Source organism: Petromyzon marinus, unplaced genomic scaffold (assembly GCF_048934315.1).
Source record: "Petromyzon marinus isolate PM22_M1 ecotype Great Lakes invasive population unplaced genomic scaffold, UKy_Petmar_22M1.pri1.0 PM_G_Scaffold_11, whole genome shotgun sequence".
Taxonomy (NCBI): domain Eukaryota; kingdom Metazoa; phylum Chordata; class Hyperoartia; order Petromyzontiformes; family Petromyzontidae; genus Petromyzon; species Petromyzon marinus.
The window spans coordinates 3,552,386-3,576,593 of NW_027422662.1; the positions used below are offsets into that span (position 1 = coordinate 3,552,386).

The 24,208-nt window shown below is 52.7% G+C and overlaps 1 protein-coding gene across 1 annotated transcript; it reads left to right on the forward strand.

Moving 5' to 3' along the window:
• Nucleotides 1–494: 494 nt before the first annotated feature.
• Nucleotides 495–22,691, forward strand: LOC142908969 (uncharacterized). Its single transcript, XM_076059653.1, has 9 exons — nt 495–500; nt 617–709; nt 943–1,025; nt 11,991–12,072; nt 15,533–15,666; nt 15,905–16,016; nt 16,140–16,278; nt 18,985–19,115; nt 20,999–22,691. The coding sequence occupies exons 1-9, from the start codon at nt 495–497 to the stop codon at nt 21,641–21,643; spliced, it is 1,425 nt and encodes a 474-aa protein (XP_075915768.1). The 3' UTR covers nt 21,644–22,691.
• Nucleotides 22,692–24,208: the final 1,517 nt, after the last annotated feature.

Genomic DNA, 24,208 nt, shown 5'->3' on the forward strand with positions numbered 1-24,208 from the left:
CCAAGGTTCCACGAGAGGGCGTGGCCGGAGGCGGGGCCTAGCCACGCCTCCGGCCACGCCCTCTCGTGTAACCTGCTCCAAGGTTCCACGAGAGGGCGTGGCCGGAGGCGGAGCCTAGCCACGCCTGGGGGGATATAAGGGGGAGCGGACCCGGAGCTCGGGCCTCGTGCGTGGGGTCCCGGGTCCTGGCGTGTCGCCGTTCGCCGGCATCTCTCTCCGTCGTCGTCACGCCGCCATCCGGAATCGCGGCCAAGAAGAGCCGGCATAGTGACGAGACGTAACGTGGAGAGTCATTTGGTGAGACGTGCGTAGCGAGCGAGGTAGCGGCGCGTGGTCTGGTGAGAAGGAGCGACGAGTCAAACGAAGTCAGGGGTGGTCCCTCCCCCCCCCCCCACGAGGTAAAAAGGAAAGGGGGCGGATGGCTGAGTGCAGAGCGTGCGGGAACGTGAACATGAAGAGCGAGTGGCCGGGCAATTTGCAGTTTGAACGTCGCAATGGACGTGAGGTTCAGAGCGAACGCTAAGTGAGGGCTCGTGGGTAGAACATCGTCAGCGGTCTGATGAACGCCGCTGCAATGGACACATGGCGCTACGGGTACATGTCGCTGTTGGTGTAGGTACAGCACATGGCGACCGCCTACCGGGTCACGGGGAAGGAGCCGGGTTACGCCGAGAGGTCCTGGGAGAGGCGGCTGGGAGGCGGTGTCGCGGTGGGGGCTGGGCACATTCTCAGAAGATTCGCATCGCTGAGGATGTTGTGCACGAGCTGACACGCCACCTCCCGCGCTCCCTCCTCGCTGGAGCTCAGAAATGCGGGGAAGATGCCGGCGCCTTCTCCCATCCCTGGAAACGACACCTTATAGAGGAGGCCCGCGGGTATCCCGGGCCCCGAGTGAGCGTGCAGCTCGAAGGTCGGGTAACTGACGCCGGCGGTCCGGCACAGCATCCACAGCCGCACCTCCCACGACAGCACGGCCGCCTCCGGCAGCACCTCGAGAGCCATGGGCATGGGCCGCAGGTGGAGAGGTACCCACCACAGCCGCGTGCGTGCCCCGCAGCCCCCAAACAGGCTGTGTGCGGCCTTGCCGGTGGCCGTGCACTCCGGCTGCAGTAGGTCTGGCACCGCCGGCTCCGTCTCCTCCTCGTCTTCCGCCGCGGCCGCGGCCACCTGTTCCGGGATGGCCCAGTCCACCTTGATGGTCCGGCCCCACGGCCGGAAGTTGATTCGAAGGAGCTTCTTCCGGGCCATGGCGGCCGCGCGATGGCTCCCGTACTCGATGAACGTGTAGCCTCGGTTGAGGGTTTTGTCCCAGCAACAGACGCTCATCTTGACGTCCACCACGCCCTCCGTGGCACCGCTCATCGCCATCATCACCTCCGCTCGCTTCTTGTCCTTTGGCAGCCCCCCAATGAAGAGGCGGCGATTGTCCACGCTGATGCAGACTGCAATGCGGCGTCCGGGACGGATCTCTAATTTGTTGAGTTTCTTGACGGCATCCGTGGCTTGGGCGAGCGTCGCGTAGGTAGCGAACGCTTAGCCGCGGGTCTCTCCGCCGTGCGCCATCACGAGGCGGAGCTGGTAGAGCTTCCCCACCGTCTCCAGCACGGGCACCAGCTCATCCTCGTAGAGGTCGCGCGGGATCCTCCCCAGAAACACCTCGCAGCCACGGGCGGGAGGGGGCCCCTGCCAGTCGGGCGGCGGTCCGAACTTCCTCTGTCCGTTCTCCCGGACGATGTTGTACCCCATGCGCAACATGAGGTCCAGTAGGACCTTCTTCATGCAGGCCATGCCGAGCGCCAGTGGTTTGGCTGCTACTGTGGTGCCGGGGCGGCGCCTTGGGGCCCGGTGGAGCCCTTGACGCTCCGCGCGGTTGCCTCGTGCCGACAAAGTCACGGGGGGAATCAACTCCTGAAGAGCCAAATCACCGGCAGGAACTCGCTCGGGCCCAAACCTACAGGGGATAGGAAGAGAGAGGGAGGGAGAGTGGAGAGAGAGATGGATGGAGAGAAAGAGACGCGTTTAAGCAGAGCTACCTATATAAACTCAAAATAAAGGTTTTTGGGTTAGATCGCGTTATTTATAAATGTGTCGTAACCCTCCACCACCCGACACGGCCAATCAGCAAAAAAGTGTCACGTTGACAAAAGACAAATAATTCACATTAAAACCATCTTTTTGGTTTAGATATGTGGATGACACTTTGATTGTCTGGCCACATGCTAAAGATACACTTAATGATTTTCTAAATCATCTCAATGCACAAAACCCGGCCATCCAGTTCACCATGGAAATGGAGGTGAATAACACACTCCCATTCCTAGATATTTTGCTTGGACATAGCCTAAACGGTAAAATAACACACAGCGTTTACAGAAAGCAAACGCACACTGATGCCTATCTGAATGCAGATTCACATCATCATCCAGCTCAGAAATCCTCTCTTATCAAGACGCTCATACATCGGGCTAAAACAGTGTCAGATGGTGAAAGTCTAGTGAGAGAGATCAAACACGTTAAAGACGCACTACGACAGAATGGCTACAATAATGCTCAAATCAACAGAGCACTGAATGCCAAACCACGGTCGCAAAGCAATACTGCTGAAAGCGATCAGATTGTTAAAACAATAAAAATTTCATATATCTCAGGAGTAACTGACAAATTAGCCCGTGTTTTGCAAAAGCAAAACATTACAGTAAGATTTGGTACAGTACACAAAATTCAAAAACTAGTATCTTGCACTAAAGACGCATTACCTAAATTATCAACAGAAGGTGTATATCGGATTGATTGTTTATGTGGCAGATGCTATATTGGACAGACGGGACGTAACATCAGTGTAAGACTAAAAGAACATCAAAGAAATATTAAATTATCTGAAAAACAACTGTCGGCAGTGGCAGAACATGCTTGTCAACAAGGACACTCAATTGATTTTGATAACGTTGAAGTGTTGTGTAAAACTAATTATTACTAGCAAAGACTAATTAGAGAATCCATTGAAATTGAGAGGAAAAAAATAACTTTAATCACTCTGACAGCTACAGGCTTAGTGCGGCCTGGAAGCGTATTATGAAATAATACATATTACAATTCCTCATAGGGGAAACACATACTAATTAACGGATTACTAACATAGCATATAATCACTAACTCACATTACAACTAATTACTAATCTACAACTCATTACTAATCATAACCATTGACTGATTACTAATCGATTACATAATTACAATACCCCCCCCCCCATCCGCCTCTAATCACTGCACCTGATATGAGTTAAATGATGACGTCACCCTGCTGCTCTATATAAAACCGGGAGCAAGCGAGGGCTTTACCATTCTGGCGAATTGCCCGATGATGCTGGATGTATTTACGAGCGAAACGTCACAGTACTACTCAAACTGTAAATGTTGTGGATTCACTCTTCAACACACCGGTGGGCTAAAGTAGTGAACTATTTGTCTTTTGTCAACGTGACACTTTTTTTGCTGATTGGCCGTGTCGGGTGGTGGAGGGTTACGACACATTTTTAAATAACGTGATCTAACCCAAAAACCTTTATTATGAATAATATTGGTCGCGAAAGCCTACGTGTTAAACTTTATAAACTCGAAAAATGACAATGAACTTAAAGAGAAACCCAAGAAACTGTGTCCTAACTTTTGGACCGCCTTGTATAATAATCATTACCCCTCACCCCCTGTACACCCCCCCACCCTCCGCAGTACCCCTCCTCATTCATCCACTCACTCACCGAGTCACTCACACATTCACCCACCCATTTACTCACCCACTCACTCAGCCACTCACCCAATCACTCACCTGCTGGCTCACCCACTCACTCACCCACTCACTTGCTCACTTACTCGCCCACTCACTCAACCACTCACCCACCCACACACTCACCCAACCACTCATACACTCACTCGTCCAGTCGCTCACATACTCATCTACCCCACTCACCCACCCACACACTCACCCAGTCGCTCACTCACTCACACACTCACCCATTCGCTCACACACCCACCCACTCACTCACCCAGTCGCACACACAATCACTCACACACCCACTCACTCACCCAGTTGCTCACCCAGTTGCTCACTCACTCACACAGTCACCCACCTACTCATCCACCCACACACTCACCTAGTCGCTCACCTAGTCGCTCACACACTCACCTCACACACTCACTCACCCACACACTCACTCACCCAGTCGCTCACACACTCACCACCCACTCACCCACCCACCCACTCACCCAGTCGCCCACACACTCACCTCACACACTCACTCACTCACCCAGTTGCTCACCCAGTTGCTCACTCACTCACACAGTCACCCACCTACTCATCCACCTACACACTCACCTAGTCGCTCACCCAGTCGCTCACACACTCACCTAACACACTCACTCACTCACCCACTCACCTACACACTCACTCACCCAGTTGCTCACACACTCACCACCTACTCACCCACCCACTCACCCACCCACTCACCCAGTCGCCCACACACTCACCTCACACACTCACTCACCCAGTTGCTCACCCAGTTGCTCACTCACTCACACAGTCACCCACCTACTCATCCACCTACACACTCACCTAGTCGCTCACCCAGTCGCTCACACACTCACCTCACACACTCACTCACTCACCCACTCACCTACACACTCACTCACCCAGTCGCTCACACACTCACCACCCACTCACCCACCCACTCACCCAGTCGCCCACACACTCACCTCACACACTCACTCACTCACCCACTCACTCACCCACCCACACACTCACTCACCCAGTCGCTCACACACTCACCTCACACACTCACTCACTCACCCACTCACTCACCCACCCACACACTCACCCAGTCGCTCACACACTCACCACCCACTCACCCAGTTGCCCACACGCTCACCTTCTCACTCACCCACTCTCTCAGCCACTCACCTGCTCGCTCACCCAGCCACTCACCCAGCCACTCACTCACAACAATCGCCACTAATTGTCGGTGACATCACCACGACGCTTGTGCCAGGGTCACGTGGTTAGCGGTAATCAATTGAAGGTGGAGGGGTTAATTAATTGAAGGTGGAGAGGAGCTTAATTAATTAATTACTGCTAACCACGTGAGCCTGGCACATGCGTCGTGGTGACGTCACCGCCAATTAGTGGCAATTGTTGTGAGTGGCTGGGTGTGTGGGCGACTGGGTGAGTGGGTGGATGTGTGTGGCCGGGTGAGTGGGTGGGTGAGTGGGTAACCCCTCCACCTTCAATTAAGTAAATGAAGGTGGAGGGGTTACCAGCCCCTCCACCTTCAATTAATTAGCCGCTATGGTGGTCGCAAATGCCCTGAGAGAAGAGGCCGATTGGAATTGGCCCTCCACCCCACAGCACTGTCCGGCACCACGTGGAGGTAGGGAGTTGTTTTTGACAACAACAACAACCGCCATTCGCCACTAAGTGGCGGTGACGTCACCACGACGCTTGTGCCAGGCTATGTGCACCCTGAGGCCACGTGAAGTGTCGAACGCCCGCTGGCAGGTCACGGGGCAGATCCAGGTGCCACGGGTCGACTGACTGAGATGACTGGCTGATGCACCACCTGTGCCTCCTACTGCGCCAAACTCACCCACTCACCCAGACACTCACCCACTCACCCAGTCGCTCACCCACCCACTCACCCAGACACTCATACACTCACTCGTCCAGTCGCTCACATACTCATCTACACACTCACCCACCCACACACTCACCCTGTCGCTCACTCACTCACACACTCACCTATTCGCTCACACACTCACACACCCACTCACTCACCCAGTCGCACGCACACTCACACACCCACTCACTTACCCAGTTGCTCACCCAGTTGCTCACTCACACAGTCACCCACCCACTCATCCACCCACACACTCACTCACCCAGTCGCTCACACACTCACCACCCACTCACCCACACACTCACCACCCACTCACCCACCCACTCACCCAGTCGCCCACACGCTCACCCACCCACTCACCCACTCTCTCAGCCACTCACCCACTCACTCACCTGCTCGCTCACCCAGCCACTCACCCAGCCACTCACTCACAACCGCCACTAATTGGCGGTGACGTCACGACGCTTGTGCCAGGGTCACGTGGTAAGCGGTAATTAATTGAAGGTGGAGATGGTTTAATTAATTAATGCTAACCACGTGAGCCTGGCACAAGCGTCGTGGTGACGTCACCGCCAATTAGTGGCGGTTGTTGTGAGTGGCTGAGTGAGTGGGCGGGTGGGTGAGTGGGTGGGCGAGTGGGTGGGTGGCTGGGTGTGTGGGCGGGTGAGTGGGTGGGCGAGCGAGTGGGTGAGCGAGCGTGTGGGCGTGTGGTTGGGTGGGTGAGTGGACGACTGGGTGAGTGGGTGGGTGGGTGAGTGAGTGGGTGGTGAGTGTCTGGGTGAGTGGGCGACTGGGTGAGTGGGTGGGTGAGTGAATGGGTGGTGAGTGTTTGGGTGAGTGGGTGGGCGACTGGGTGAGTGGGTGGATGTGTGAGTGTCTGGGTGAGTGGGCGAGTGGGTGGATGTGTGAGTGTCTGGGTGAGTGGGTGGGTGAGTGAGTGGGCAACTGGGTGAGTGGGTGGATGTGTGAGTGTCTGGGAGAGTGGGTGGGTGAGTGGGTAACCCCTCCACCTTCAATTAAGTAAATGAAGGTGGAGGGGTTACCAGCCCCTCCACCTTCAATTAATTAGCCGCTATGGTGGTCGCAAATGCCCTGAGAGTAGAGGCCGATTTTAATTGGCCCTCCACCCCACAGCACTGTCCACGACAACGTTGCCCGTCCGGCACCACGTGGAAGTAGGGAGTTGTTTTTGCCAACAACAACAACAACCGCCATTCGCCACTAAGTGGCGGTGACGCCACCACGACGCTTGTGCCAGGCTAGGTTCACCTTGAGGCCACGTGAAGTGTCGAACGCCCGCTGGCAGGAAGTCATGGGGCAGGCCCAGCAGGTGCAACGGGTCGACTGACTGAGACGGCTGAGAAGACTGGCTGATGCACCACCTGTGCCTCCTACTGCACCAAACTCACCCACTCACCCAGTCGCTCACTCACTCACTCACCGACACACTCACCCACACACTCACCCAGACACTCATACACTCACTCGTCCAGTCGCTCACATACTCATCTACACACTCACCCACCCACACACTCACCCAGTCACTCACACACTCACCTATTCGCTCACACACTCACACCCACTCACTCACCCAGTCGCACACACAATCACTCACTCACCCACCCACTCATCCACCCACACACTCACCTAGTCGCTCACCCAGTCGCTCACACACTCACTCACCCAGTCGCTCACACACTCACCACCCACTCACAGTGTACACACACACACACAGTGTACACACACAGTGCACACACACACACAGTGTATACACACACACCCAGTGTACACACACACAGTGTATACACACAGTGTATACACACACAGTGCACACACACACAGTGTACACACACAGTGTAAACACAGTGTACACACACACAGTGTACACACACACATTGTGTACACACACAGTATATACACAGAGTGTGTATGTACATACATAGTGTATATACGTACACACAGTGTACACACACATTATGTACACACACACATTGTGTACACACACAGTGTACACACACACAGTGTACACACACATTGTACACACCCACAGTGTACACACACAGTGTACACACACAGTGTACACACACACACAGTGTATACACACAGTGTAGACACACACACAGTGTACACACACACAGTGTACACATACACACAGTGTACACACACAGTGTACACAGTGTACACACACACAGTGTACACACACACACAGTGTACACACAGTGCACACACACAGTGTACACACACACTCAGTGTACACACACACATTGTGTACACACACAGTGTACACACACACAGTGTACACACACAGTGCACACACACAGTGTACACACACACACACACAGTGTACACACACACAGTGTACACACACACACATAGTGTACAAACACACAGTGTATATACACAGTGTAAACACACACAGTGTACACACACAGTGTACACACACAGTGTAAACACACACAGTGTACACACACAGTATATACACAGTGTGTATGTACATACATAGTGTATATACGTACACACAGTGTACACACACACATTGTGTACACACAGTGTATACACAGTGTACACACACACACAGTGTGTACACACACAGTGCACACAGTGTACACACACACACAGTGAACACACACAGTGTACACACACAGTGTACACACACACACAGTGTACACACACAGTGTACACACACAGTGTATACACAGTGTAAACACACACAGTGTACACACAGTATATACACAGTGTGTATGTACATACATAGTGTATATACGTACACACAGTGTACACACACACACAGTGTACACACAGTGTATACACAGTGTACACACACACACAGTGTGTACACACACAGTGCACACAGTGTACACACACACAGTGAACACACACAGTGTACACACACAGTGTACACACACACACAGTGTACACACACACACAGTGTACACACACAGTATATACACACACACAGTATACACACACAGTGTATACACAATAATGTTCACGTTGCGTAGCTGAGCCCACGCACCCAAGGGAGGAAGCAATGGAAAATGAATCTAAATCAACTTAAACTCCATCCCTGCTCTGTGACGTCACCACTCAGCATTACTTTATCGGCGTGAAACGCCAAGGTGAGGTGTACCTCGCTAGGGACGTCATGTCACCAAGGTATTCACCCCTCCCCCGTCCACCGCGCTCTTTAACATGACGTCACCTCCGTTTGTCACTGCCGATATCGTTCCAGTGGCAATTCTTATTTGGGCAAAGCTACGCCCAGGACTGGCGGCTCATTAACATAATGTGTTCGTTAAAGCCGTCGCGAGTTTATTGCGACGGGTTCATTGCTCACGACATATGCGACGAGTAACAGTAACATAATTTATTAATTATCTAATGTGTTCAGTTACGAAGCCACTCATTGTGGGAGGAGCGTGTCTCGTACCCCGGATGTGACATCACGTCACCTGCTACCACGTGACGTCACGAGGCAACAGGAAGCTATCGCTTCCTGCACTGAAATCCGAGGTGAGAAATTCTCATTGCTGTTGTGGTTGTTGTGGTGGTGGTTGTTGTCTACCAAGGTAGAGCCTCGCTCTCTCTCGTAGGGATGTCAGTTGAGTAGCAGCGAGCATGGGAATCGATGTCCAGGTTGGAACTTTACAACGCGGGGCCTAGCCACGCGGGGCCTTGCCTCCTGCCCTCGCCTGATTGCGTTTACTTTAATTATCTCGCTTAAGTTTAATTTGTCTTCACCCGGCTCGCCACTTTGTAACTTTGTTTTATTGTCAATATTCACTCAGTTTTTATTTTCTTTTGTTAGCAGGCCAAGCCCGCTTGAGCTGCTATACCGCTCTTGTTATCAGAAGCGACCTGCCCACAACAACACAAGGTGAGGCTTTGTCAACGTGTGTGAATGTTTTGACTTAAAACTTTGGTGACTGCAGGAATTAATATTCTTGGTTCTTTCGGTAAAGTCACGTAGATAGAAAATAAAATAACGTAATAAAAATAAAAAATAGTAAATAAAGCAAAAAACCCCGCGTTTTGATCGCAACACAAGTGGTCTTTATTTAATTCAATTGTATTATCTGTTATTGTTATTTTCTGTACGTAACTTTACCGAAATCAACAAGAATACGTGTGTCAATGTCTATCGGTCAAAGACGCTATACGGAGAGACGCGCAAACTCCAAATATACAGCAGGCGTCAGGGTCGGGATCGAACCCACGACTTCCTGTACACCAGGTGAGGTAGTTAACATCTCACCACGGAGAGAGACACGCAAACTCCAGTTAGCCTCGGCTGTGTTCGTTGAGCCTCAATTACTTACTTGGTGGAGTGAGGAAGCATTCATGCCAAGCAGATGAAAGGTGGCCAGGCATGATTCTAGACACGCCACCAACTGTTTAACCAGTGACAGTGTACAGTTTGTGTTTGCAGTAACGTCTATTAACTCTGTTGAACACGGAGGTTATAGCATAACAATAGTTTACTTTTGTTTTCCTCTGGAACTCTTTATAAGATTGGAAACAGGAAGTTTACACAGCACACACATTCAGCTGAAGTCGGAACTGTTCATCCCAGCATTCAAGGACATCTGAGCCTGGATTCACGCCTCTAAGTTGCGATTGAACGTTAATTTATGAATTTCTGCATAACACAAATAGTATTGTTTTCAACACTTTTTGCTATGTCAGCTGAATTTAGCTCTCATAAATATTCCTTTTGTAGCCAGACAGCTGAAATTGTGTACTCAGAGTTTTGGGTGAACATTCATTTTGAAGATACGAGGGCTTCCATGCATGTTTATAATAATTTGCCCTCTCATTGTGTGCCATAACAGCCCTGTGATGAATTTGGGACACTTTTATACTACATCCTGAATATATGAATAAGTATAGACGTGTAAGTCACATGTGACTATATATGCATTCCTCTGTGCATCGATACTGACGTGTCGATGGTGTGGATATTATTTTTTTCTGTCTGCAGCTGACGCTGGTCTGATGGAGCAAAGGCAGTCGGCACAGCTCGGTACGACAAGTCAACAATGCGACCAGCGTGCATACAGCACGGATCGGACTGGAAATTTGACACGGCACCAGAGAACTCGCACAGGAGAGAAACCCTTCAAGTGCAGTGTGTGTGGGAAGGCTTTTGCATGGCCATCTGCTCTTAAAATACACCAGAGAACACACACGGGAGAGAAACCCTTCAAGCGCAGTGTGTGTGGGAAGGCGTTTCCACGTTCATCTGCTCTTGTAATACACCAGAGAACACACACGGGAGAGAAACCCTTCAGGTGCAGTGTGTGTGCAAAGGCGTTTGCACAGTCATCTGCTCTTGTAATACACCAGAGGACACACACAGGAGAGAAACCCTTCAAGTGCAGTGTGTGCGTGAAGGCGTTTGCACATTCATCTGATCTTGTAAAACACCAGAGAACACACACGGGAGAGAAACCCTTCTGGTGCACTCTGTGCGGGAAGGCGTTTTCACAGCAACAAAATCTTCAAGTACACCAGAGAACACAGAAGCATCAGAAGATCCACAAGGAGTGGAGTTTGAAATCAGCTTGTGAAAGTCAAAGTGCCACAATAAGCCCATCCCTCATGATACAAGAACCGGAGGAAAATCCCAGCTTTGACACTGAAAAGGAACCGAGGTGAAATATGAAGAGGTGAAGGTGAAGAGGGAAGAAGTGATGGTGAAGAGCAAAGAAGTGAAGGTGAAATGTGAAGATGAAGATTCAACTCCAAAATGGGACCTTCATATTGATGGAGGCAACGTGAAGCAGGAGGAGAATTCTGACTGTGAGGCAGAGCGAGGCAACTCCCAGCAGTTTTAGATTTGAAGCTTTCGTGACTGAAAGGATCCATACTATTTGGTTCTAATCGGTAAAGTCACGTAGGTAAAAAATAAAACAACAAAAAAGGCCACTTGTGTTGTGGCCGAAACGTCGTGATTTTTTGTTTTATTTTTTACCTACGTGACTTTACCGAATAGAACCAACGAGTATGGATCCCAGCAGTTTGTGGAAGTGTGGGTGGACTTACTCCTAGACAATACAACGTCAAGTGGAGACCCGGTAGATGTGAGAGCCAGAGACGATGTCGCTACAATAGATGCACCTTTGTCACAGGCCTTTAATGACAAGAATGTGAAGTTGAACACTCAGCTCCTAGGTTCAACCTGCAGAGTAAGGACGGCCAGTCTTTGTGGACCTGTGGGTTGGGTTGATCTCTAACCAGGAGCGAGAGCCAATAAGCTCCCAAGCATTCACTATTTTATCAATTGCATTTATATGGTGCCTGCTTAATCGCCTCTATGTGACTTTACCGAAAGAACCAAGGAGTATGGATCCCTGCAGGGAACGCCGAAGCCGAGCTGTGGATCATCACCGCCTTCCACGAGCGGGTTCATAGACTCACTCACCATGCAGAGACTCATAGACTACTCACGTAGAGACTCATAGACTACTCACACAAACACACACGCACAAAGACACACATGTAGTGCGTTTAACCGAGGTGCACACTTGATCTTGGAGGCAACATGTTTATTACCACAGGTTAACATTCACAGGATAATGACTTAGGATGGTGACCACCACAGATGACTATATACTTAGGATGGTGACTACCACAGATGACTATATACTTAGGATGGTGACCACCACAGCTGACTATATACTTAGGGTGGTGACCACCACAGCTGACTATATACTTAGGATGGTGACCACCACAGCTGACTATATACTTAGGGTGGTGAGCACCACAGCTGACTATATACTTAGGATGGTGACCACCACAGCTGACTATATACTTAGGATGGTGACAACCATGGCTGACTATATATTTAGGATGGTGACCACCACAGCTGACTATATACTTAGGATGGTGACCACCACAGCTGACTATATACTTAGGATGGTGACCACCACAGATGACTATATACTTAGGATGGTGACCACCACATATGACTATATACTTAGGGTGGTGACCACCACGGATGACTATATACTTAGGATGGTGACCACCACAGATGACTATATACTTAGGGTGGTGATCACCACAGATGACTATATACTTAGGATGGTGACCACCACAGATGACTATATACTTAGGATGGTGATCACCACAGATGACTATATACTTAGGATGGTGATCACTACAGATGACTATATACTTAGGATGGTGACCACCACAGCTGACTATATACTTAGGATGGTGACCACCACAGCTGACTATATACTTAGGATGGTGATCACCACAGATGACTATATACTTAGGGTGGTGACCACCATGGCTGAATATATACTTAGGGTGGTGACCACCACGGCTGACTATCTACATGCTGGACGGGATAATTACTAAGTCGGACCAGGACAGCGAACACGCTGCCTGGTCCACGCGCGCGAAGACCGGAGACCGAGGACCCAGGCTTGAAGATGGCGGATTGATTCCCAGAGACCGCCCAAATTTTAAAATTTCACTTTCCTCCGTCGAGACCGACCATAACAGCATTCAATTTGAAGAAATTAAAATCCCAATGCCTCCTTCCGATATCGCCACAGAAGTCTTAAGCGTCTGTATCAAATCCCATCTCGGCCCACTCACTGTGATCAACGTCTACACCCCAACCGACCAGTTCTTGCCCTCGTAACTATCAGTTCAAGATAAATCGACTTTTACCAAACAACGACTCAATTTACACCATTGGAACCTCCTTTGCCAGTAGCAAAATATGATAATTGGTTTTTACCCTTATATCTGGCAACAAACTGACACCTTTTTTTTACAAGGAGTCATGTTTGCATTGACCACAATACCTGCGGTCCAACACCCATGTTAGACGAGGGCTCTAAGGAAAACTGTCTCGGGTGTGGACCAATCAATTTCAAGTACAGTGCCAATACATTATCAGAGTTGTGTGTTTTTTGTTTGCATTCTGACCGCAGGTATTGTGGTCAAAGCAAACGTGACTCCTTGTCAAAAATGTGTCAGGTTTGTTGCCAGATAAAAGGGTAAAATATCTTGAACGGCTCCCCCTATGGGGTACTCGGTGAAAATCAAACCAGAGTTCCATTATCTGGCCCTTCATCCTCACCAGATATCTCAATAGCATCAGGAAACCTCCTGTCGTCAATCGGCTGGTAAGTCTTTAGGGCCCTTGGATCCTTCCACCTACCAATTGTGTTGACCCTCAATGCCGCCAAGCCTTCACAAACTCCTGAACATCGCTTGTATTACAACTTTTAAAAAAACCAACTGGCCACTTTTTACTTCAGAATCAGAAGCATTATTCGCCGACAACATCAACCATATCCACACATCCGCACATAACTCTGAAAATATTTTCATAAGCATCATCGCAACCACCACCAAGCACACCACCCTGGCGGGTTGCTACAACCAACGCCTCCCACTAGCAAAAACCCCCAAAATTCTAGGTGTAACCTTTGACACTATGTTTAGCTTCGCTCAACACGGCAGAAACGTCCATGCAAAGGTTAACAAACGAAATAACATCTTACGAGCCTTAGCCGGCACATCTTGGGGTCAACAAAAGGAGACTTTACTCCTAACCCACAAAGCCATTGGACGTCCCATCATCAATTACGCCAGTCCCATTTGGTGCCCAAACCACTCCTCTACAGGTTACCAAAAGCTCCAAACCTCAAAAAACCAGGCACTTCGCCTAGCTACAGGATGCCACCTCGTGGCGCCCATTGACCATCTCCACCAAGAAACCAAAGTTCTTCCGATTCAAGAACACTGCAAGCTTCTCACCGATCAATATCCGGCATCATGCCACTCGACAACGCATCCTTGCACAAAGCTACTCAGAGCCCCCCCCCTGCACCTGCTAGGGAAATTAAATCCACCTTCCTTTACTTCAGCTCCACCAACGTGCAATAAACTTTAAACGCTCTTCCACCAAATAGCACCACCAAATCAATGTAGAACCACTTGCGCACCGCCGCCACCGTGCACCGCCTGAACGCCTACAAGCCCCCAATGTCGTGCTAGGGGGTTGGCCCCCACCCATAGCAGACGATGAAAAATCCCCAGACCCGGGCAACTCGCACAAGACCGGCTCGACTCCGTTTAGGTGACTGCTGCTCCGTGCTAGCCGAATACCAACATCGAATCGACCCAAACGTCCCAAACTGCTGCTGCCCTTTGTGCCAAGCAACGCCAGAAGACGTCTCCCATTTTCTCAGTTGCCCAAAACGCGGACCAAAAATTAGATCGATTGATCTCTGGCTAGACCCTTCCAAAGTGGTGATACAACGCCACCTATAAACAGAAAGTGCGAGGAAAAGAGCAACACACAGAGACTCATAGACTACTCACATAGAGACCCATAGACTACTCATCCAAAGACTTACACTACTACTACCACTGCAACCACCACTACTATAACCACTACCACTACTACCACCACTACTATAACCACTACTACTACTACCACCACCACTACCACCACCATCACCACCACTACTACCACTACTACCACCACCATCACCACTACCACCATTACCACTACTATCACTACTACAACCACTACTATCACCACCACCACCACTACCACCACCACCACCACTACTACCACCACCACTACCACCACCACCACCACTATCACCGCCATCACCACTATCACCACTACCACTACTGCCGCCACCACTACCACTACTATCACCACTACCACTACTATCACCACCACCACCACTATCACCACCATCACCACCATCACCACTACCACCACTGCCACCACCACTACCACTGCCATCACCACTACCACCACTGCCACCACCATTACCACTACTATCACCACCACCACCACTGCTGCTGCTCCCCTCTCATCACCCCAGGGCTCCCTGTCCGATCACCTCAAGTGCTCCACGTTGTCGTGGGCCGAGCTGTGCCACATTGGCGAGACGTTGGCATGCGGCCTCGCCTATCTGCACCACCACGTTCATGGAGGCAAGCCGGCCATCGCCCATCGGTATGTCAGTAGCAGGCCGCCCACGGATCACCGTGGGTGGCGGAGTGGGTGGGGGGGGGGGGCCCTGCCAACCTTGGGTTCAGACTCCGCTTGCTGCTCACGCTGCTCTCTCTGACCCTTCGACCGCTCGAACGCGATGAGAGAAAACTAAAAACTAATCTAATCTTGAAACTCTTTTTGTTATTATATCACCCCAATACCCCCACCCCCCCCCCCCCCCGTCCATCTCTACCCACAGCGACTTGAAGAGCAACAACGTGCTGCTGAGGAGCGATCTGTCGGCCGTCATCGCCGACTTCGGCCTGGCGCTCAAACTCCAGCCGGGCCGCCCGCTCGGCGACATCCCGCGGGTAAACGCCGTCGCCGCTTGCTCGTCGGAGACGCCGAGCGTCGGACGCCGCCGCCGTTCGTTACCCGCCAAGAGACCGGAGAGCGTTGCGCCGAACGTGAAACCCGAGCGTCGCGCCCTGCAGGTCGGCACTCTCTGCTACATGGCCCCCGAGCTGCTGGAGGGCGCCGTCTGCTTGCGGCGCGACGCCTTCCTTCGCATCGACGTCTACGCCCTGGGGCTGGTTCTGTGGGAGATCGCCACACGCTGCACGGCCGGTGGCGGTGAGTGGCGGTGGCGGAGGCAGCGTGGCCCCGGGGGAGACAAAGGCCGCCGGGGCGTGGTGCTGGCCGACCCCGCCCACCCCGATACCACGGTGCCGACACCACGTGATGTGTGTGGGGGGGATCTATGTGTGGGTGTGTCTGTGCGTGTGTCTGTGTGTGGGTCTGTGCGTGTGTCTGTGTGTCGGTCTGTGCGTGTGTCTGTGCGTGTGTCTGTGCGTGTGTCTGTGCGTGTGTCTGTGTGTGGGTCTGTGCGTGTGTCTGTGTGTGTGGTGTGTGTGTGTATCTTTTTCTGTGTCTGTGTGTGTATGTGTCTGTGCGTGTGTCTGTGCGTGTGTCTGTGTGTGGGTCTGTGTGTGTGTGTTTCTGTGTGTGTCTGTGTGTGTGTGTCTGTGCGTGTGTCTGTGTGTGTGTGGTGTGTGCGTGTGTCTGTGTGTGTGTGGTGTGTGCGTGTGTCTGTGTGTGTGTCTGTGCGTGTGTCTGTGCGTGTGTCTTTGTGTGTGTGTGTTTCTGTGTGTCTGTGTGTGTGTGTAATACCATCATTAAGGGAAAGAACGGTGATCCAATCTCTGACCCCCAGGAACAGGTTTGCAGATTTGTTGAGCATTTCTGTGAGGTCCTAGGGGAGGGGAAATCCCTCACCCAGGAAAAGAACATGGGACAAAGTGGGGATGACCCTGGCGAGGCTGCGGTGCCTCAAATATTGGAGGAAGAAGTCACCCCCTGTGAGTGGCTGGCTGAGGTGCCATCTGTTGCGGAAGTACTGAAGGCGATCCAGAGTCTGAGACCAGGAAAGGAACCGGGCAGAGGTGATCTCCCAAGCGAAATGCTGAGGGAGGGTGGCGTTTGTGCACAAACTGCCCTACATGACATCATAACAACAGTCTGGACCACTGGATGGGTTCCGCAGGATTGGAAGGATGCTCTGGTGGTCCCCCTCTTTAAGAAGGCGGACCACACAGACTGGAACAACTACAGGGGCATCTCACTCCTCAGTGTGCCGGGAAAGGTCCTGGCAAGGATTATTCGACATCGCCTTGCCAGGCACGCTGAGGAGAGGCTTGCGGAGCCCCAATGCGGTTTCAGGAAAGGGCGGTCCTGCACTGATGCCATATTTTACGTCCGTCTGCTACAGCAGAGGTGTAGGGAATTCCAACAAGACCTACATCTCTGCTTTATTGACCTGGTCAAGGCCTATGATACCATCAGTAGGCCTGGGCTCTGGGTTGTTCTTCGTGCTTTTGGAGTACCTGACCCTCTGCTCACAATCATTAAGGACCTTCATGATGATGAGCGGGCCCGGGTAAAACTACGTGGCTGGGAGTCGGAGCCATTCGCTGTACACCTTGGGGTGCGACAGGGATGTCCTCTGGCTCCCACATAATTTAACATCTATTTTGACCACGTAGTTCATGAGCCCTTCAATAGCTGTACCGGTGGAATTTCCATCGGGTACAGATATAATGGGAGGCTGATCGATGCCCGGGTGCGGTCAAGGGATGGCTCCCTATTGCTCAACAATGTTACGTATGCCGACGATCTGGTGATAGTTGCTCACTCAGAGGAAGAGTTGGAGGCGCTGCTGCTGAACCTGGAGCTTGCCACTAAGAGGTAGGACCTTACCATCAGCCCCACCAAAACTAAGCACCTGCCTGGGTATTTTGTACCATCGGTCAATCCACCCCCACAACTCCCAATTGGTGACGGGGCAGTTGTGGAGAGGGTGGAGAGTTTCTCAAACCTGGGCAGTGTGCTCATGACCGGCTCCGGTTTAACAGCAGAGGTCTCACTCCGAATCAGTCGAGCGGCAATATCTTTTCATCGGTTGCGTAACGCTGTATGGAGCTACCTGGTCTCTCACTCCGCATCTCCAGGTCTTCTCGGCCACGGTCATTCCCTCCCTTCTCTACGCTTGCGAAACGTGGACCCCCCGGTTATAAACTTTTAGGGTGGCCTGCCTACGATCCATCCTGGGTTTAACCAGGCTGGATTGTGTGAGGAGCTCACAAATCCTCGAAAGATCTGGACAAAGTCCCATCGGTGAGCTCCTACGGCAGGCAAGGCTGCGTTGGCTGGGCCATGTAGCCCGCATGCCCAGCCACCACATGCCGAAACAGTTTTTGTTCGGCCGGATCAAGGGGGCTAAACGGGCGCGGCATGGGCTACAGAAGAGATGGAGTGATGTGGTACAGGAGTACGTGGAGCTGAGTGGACTTGCCGATGACTGGTACCAGCGGTGTCAAGATCGGCCTCTGTGGAGGAGGCTCGTGAAGGACACTACTGGGCAGTTGGAGGTAGTCGCCCTCCAACAACAACGGAGGGCGGAGGAGCGACGCTCACAACAACGAGCGGAGCGCCGGGTGGCTAAAGCACAGCAGGTTGGCACAGTAGGGGGCACAGGTGGTGCATCAGCCAGTCATCTCAGTCATCTCAGTCAGTCGACCCGTGGCACCTGGGTCTGCCCCGTGACCTCCTGCTGGCGGGCATTCGATACTTCACGTGGCCTCAAGGTGCACATGGCCTGGCACAAGCGTCGTGGTGACGTCACCGCCACTTAGTGGCGAATGGCGGTTGTTGTTGTCTGTGTGTGTGTCTGTGTGTGTGTGTGTCTGTGTGTGTGTGTCTGTGTGTTGTGTCTGTGTTGTGTGTCTGTGTGTGTTGTGTTTGTGTGTGTGTCTGTGTGTGTGTCTGTGTGTGTTGTGCCAGGCGTGCTGGGTGAGCACCACGCTCCCTTTGAGGACGAGGTGGGTGAGTGCCCCACGCTGGGTGAGCTCCAGCACATCGTGGTGCACGGCAATGGCCGCCCAGCGATCCAGGAGCCCTGGCTCAAGCACCCGGTCGACATCTCACTCAGTCACTCACTCAGTCTCTCACTCACTCACTCACTAGCTCACTCACTCAGTCACTCACTCAGTCACTCAGTCACTCACTCACTCAGTCACTCAGTCACTCAATCACTCAGTCACTCACTCAGTCACTCAGTCAGTCACTCACTCAGTCACTCAGTCACTCAATCACTCAGTCACTCACTCACTCACTAGCTCACTCACTCAGTCACTCACTCAGTCACTCTCTCACTCACTCAGTCTCTCACTCACTCACTAGCTCACTCACTCACCTGCTTACTCACCTACTCGCTCACTCACTCACTCAGTTACTCAGTCACTCCCTCACTCACTCACCCACTCAGTCATTCACTCACTCGCTCACTCACTCGCTCACTCACTCAGTCACTCACTCACTCACCCACTCACTCAGTCACTCACTCACTGGCTCACTCACACACTCCCTCACTCACTCACTAACTCGCTCACTCAGTCACTCACTCACCCACTCACTCAGTCACTCACTCACTCTCTCATTCACTCCCTCACTCTCTCTCCTACTCACTCACTGGCTCACTCACACACTCCCTCACTCACTCATTCACTGACTGGCTCACTCACTCACTAACTCGCTCACTCACTCACTAACTCGCTCACTCACTCACTCACTAAATCGCTCACTAACTCGCTCACAATACTCACTTACTCTGTCATTCACTCCCTCACTCACTCTCTTACTCAGTCACTCACTCACTGACTGGCTCACTCATTCACTCCCTCACCCACTCACTCCCTCACTCACCCACTCACTCACTCAGTCACTCACTTGCTTACTCACTCACTCACTCAGTCACTCACTCACCCACTCACTCACTCAGTCACTCACTCACTCACCCTCCTACTCACTCGTTCACTCACTCAGTCACTCACTCACTAGTCACTCACTCGCTCACTCAGTCACTCACTTGCTTACTCACTCGCTCACTCACTCAGTCACTCAGTCACTCACTCGCTCACTCACTTCCTCACTCACTCAGTCACTCGCTCGCTCACCCACTCACTCACTGAGTCACTCACTTGCTTACTCACTCACTCACTCAGTCACTCACTCACCCACTCACTCACTCAGTCACTCACTCACTCACTCACCCTCCTACTCACTCGTTCACTCACTCAGTCACTCACTCACTAGTCACTCACTCGCTCACTCAGTCACTCACTTGCTTACTCACTCGCTCACTCACTCAGTCACTCAGTCACTCACTCGCTCACTCACTTCCTCACTCACTCAGTCACTCGCTCGCTCACCCACTCACTCACTGAGTCACTCGCTCACTCACTCTTTCCCTCCCCTCCTCCCTCCCTCTATGTCGTCTCCCTTCTCTCTTAGCCTCCTCTGTCGCACCTCCTGGTCAATGTTCCTAGGGTGCAGCGGTGGCTATGAGATGTTGACTACCTCACCTGGTCTACAGGAGGCCGTGGGTTCGATCCAGACCCTGACGATGTCTGCTGCTGTATTTGGAGTTGCGTTTTAACCTCTGATGATGGTCACTCATCCAGCAGTGGATTGACCACGACTGATGTCACATTTACCATCGTCTCTCCCGGTCTGTCAATCGGTGATTGATTTTGATCTTTCGCTATCGGCGGTGGTGGCGTGGTGGTGGTAGCGGTGGTGGTGGCAGTGGTGGTGGCTTGGTGGTGGTGGCTTGGTGGTGGTGGTGGCAGTGGTGGTGGTGGTGGCAGTGGTGGTGGCTTGGTGGTGGTGGCTTGGTGGTGGTGGTGGCTTGGTGGTGGTGGTGGCTTGGTGGTGGTGGTGGCTTGGTGGTGGTGGTGGCTTGGTGGGGATGGTGGTGGTAGCGGTGGTGGTGACGATGTTGGTGCGTGACTCCCAGGGACTGTCCCAGCTGTGTGTCACCATGGAGGAGTGCTGGGACAAGGACGCGGAGGCTCGCCTCTCGGCGCACTGCGTGGAGGAGCGTCTGGCGCAGCTGCGGACTGACCCGGGGCTGCCTGGTGGCAGCGGTGGCACCACAGCCGCCCCTCCACCCACCACCACCACCACTATCATCACCGCCCCTCCACCCACCACCACCACCACTATCGTCACTGCCCCTCCACCCACCACCACCACCACCACCGTCACCGCCCCTCCACCCACCACCACTATCGTCACTGCCCCTCCACCCACCGCCACCGTCACCACCGTCACCGCCCCTCCACCCACCGCCACCACCACCACTATTGTCACCGCCCCTCCACCCACCACCACCACCACTGCCCCTCCACCCACCACCGCCACCGTCACCGCCCCTCCACCCACCGCCACCACCACCACTATCGTCACCACCCCTCCACCCACCACCACCGCCACCGTCACCGCCCCTCCACCCACCACCACCACCGTCACCGCCCCTCCACCCACCACCGGCACCGCCAGGCCCTTCTGCTCCGACCCCGGCGTCGTTGTCCGTCTCTCCACCCCGACACCCCCTTCACTCCTCCTCCTTGTCGCCCCCATCGAGGAGTCGAGCCTCTAGGCCGGGGCGGGCGCGGTGGGTAGGGGTGGGGGGGGTACCCCATGAGTTGGACGAATGACCATCAGCTTTGCTAGGCCTGGCTGGACAGGCTTCACTAGGCCTGACTGGACAGGCTTTTCACTAGGCCTGACTGGACAGGCTTCACTAGGCCTGACTGGACAGGCTTTACTACGCCTGACTGGACAGGCTGTTTTCACTAGGCCTGACTGGACAGGCTTTGCTAGGCCTGACTGGACAGGCTTTTCACTAGGCCTGACTGGACAGGCTTCACTAGGCCTGACTGGACAGACTTCACTAGGCCTGACTGGACAGGCTTTTTCACTAGGCCTGACTGGACAGGCTTCACTTGGCCTGACTGGACAGGCTTCACTAGGCCTGACTGGACAGGCTTCACTAGGCCTGACTGGACAGGCTTTGCTAGGCCTGGTTGGACAGGCTTCACTAGGCCTGACTGGACAGGCTTTTCACTAGGCCTGACTGGACAGGCTTCACTAGGCCTGACTGGACAGGCTTTTCACTAGGCCTGACTGGACAGGCTTCACTAGGCCTGACTGGGCAGGCTTTTATACTAGGCCTGACTGGACAGGCTTCACTAGGCCTGACTGGACAGGCTTTTTCACTAGGTCTGACTGGACAGGCTTCACTTGGCCTGACTGGACAGGCTTTTTCACTAGGCCTGACTGGACAGGCTTCACTTGGCCTGACTGGACAGGCTTCACTAGGCCTGACTGGACAGGCTTTACTACGCCTGACTGGACAGGCTTCACTAGGCCTTACTAAACAGGCTTTACTAGCCATAATAGAGGTGTTTGGGTCTTTACTAGGCCTGACTGAACAGACTCCACTAGGCCTCACTGGTCAATCCACAGCTGGATGAGTGACCATCAACCTTTCCTATACTGTTAAAGTCCTATCGTGTTTGTGTCTTGTGTTGTTTTTGTTGTAACGTTCTGACACCGTGCCCCCTACTGGACATCTGTGACACACCAAGAGCTTTACAGCTCTTCAGATTCCTCCGGTGTTAATAAAGACTGGCATCACTCTCAAATGTTTGTCGTTTGTAAAGCTTCCGCCCCATTACGCTCCCAATGACTATGACGCATTAGCAAATCGTAGCCCGTTTAGGATCAGCAAGATCACACACCCACAACAGGGGTTGTGTATGGGTTAGTGTATAGGGTAGTGCATAGGAGTGTAGTGCAGTGGCGTCACTAGGGGGGTGCGGGGGGTGCGGACCGCACAGGGTGACACCATCAGAGGAGGTGACACCAAAATGACTGTACAATTTCTGTGCAGTGTTTCAGTATAAATTTATTATTTTAATAAATAAATATATTCCTGCAGTTCTATAGCTAAGTCCAGCTTACACGCGCAGCGGGTTTTATGGAAGTCAGAGACAAATCTTGGAGGCGACACTTTTATGCAACATAAACACCCGGCAGTACAGTCCCAGTCTCACACAGGGCGATGGGCCCTTCCAACCACTGCCTGGGGAGTTACTGCCTCCGGGCAAGCGTTGCCCTGTCACGGGGCTACAACTCTGGGTCCTCCGGCTACGGGTGCCCTAGAGGAGGCTGCACCGACCCGACCCAGCCAAGGTGCGGGTTCCGACCACTGGCCCACTCGGACCCGGCCCTCACAAAGACATCGGGCCGGGGGTATCCCAGGGTCTCACAACTGAGCCACACAGAGTCCCGGTCCTTACAAGGGCAGCGGGGCTAGGGGGTCCCAGGGCACTAGCCAGCCGGTCTTCTGGCTTCTGTCTTGGACTGGCCCCGGACCCTTCCCGTGGTCCGGCTTTTATACCCAGCACCGGTGCGTCAGCCCCTGACTCCGCCCACCTTCCAGAGAGTTCCAGAGGGGGCTCTGGGGGATCCCAGGACACCCCATAGCCCCCTCCTGCTTTGGGGCTGGGGATATAGCGACTGCCCCTGCTGGACCCTGCCTGCCCCTGCAGGTAAGTGTACACAGCCCATTGACATCCCCACACGTGTGTTGTGTTGTATAATGACGAGTAAACTTCTTACGAGGCACACTCTGTTTATTGTCTTCTCTTACACAGTCCTTAACACACACAGAGGGGTATACGGTCCCCTCAACCGATACCCTAAGAAGGTACAGCGTCCGGACTTAGCGGGACCTACACACAAGTCTCTTGCTAACCTAAGGAGGTACAGCATCCTGTCTTGGCGGGACTTACACGTCTACCGCTATCCTACAGTCCTCCGGCTTGGACCTAGGGAGGCTATCTGACCCACCGCTGGCCTGGCGGGTCTTGACCACTGGATACGCCGAGCCTTAGCCCTCAGAAGGGCCGGGAAGCCGGGTCCAGGGTCCTGGCTATCTTCAGCCCGGGCTTTGGTCTTCGTGTAGGGAGAGAACTCACCCTTATACCCGTTTGTGGCCAGGTGTAACCAATCCCACATTCACACGTGGAACTGTCTGATTGGTTCTTACCAAACCGTGGCTACGACCCACTTCACCTCGTCTGACCCTAACCGTTATCTACACCGAGGTAACGCTGCACTGCCCCTTTGATACCTAGTGGCCATGCAGGTTACCGAA

Excerpts from the sequence above, each read along its gene's own strand:
- LOC142908969 (XM_076059653.1), top strand. Across the intron at positions 15,667-15,904 it reads AAGCCGGCCATCGCCCATCG|CGACTTGAAGAGCAACAACG; the intron begins GTATGTCAGTAG and ends CTCTACCCACAG. Across the intron at positions 16,017-16,139 it reads CGCTCGGCGACATCCCGCGG|GTCGGCACTCTCTGCTACAT; the intron begins GTAAACGCCGTC and ends CGCGCCCTGCAG.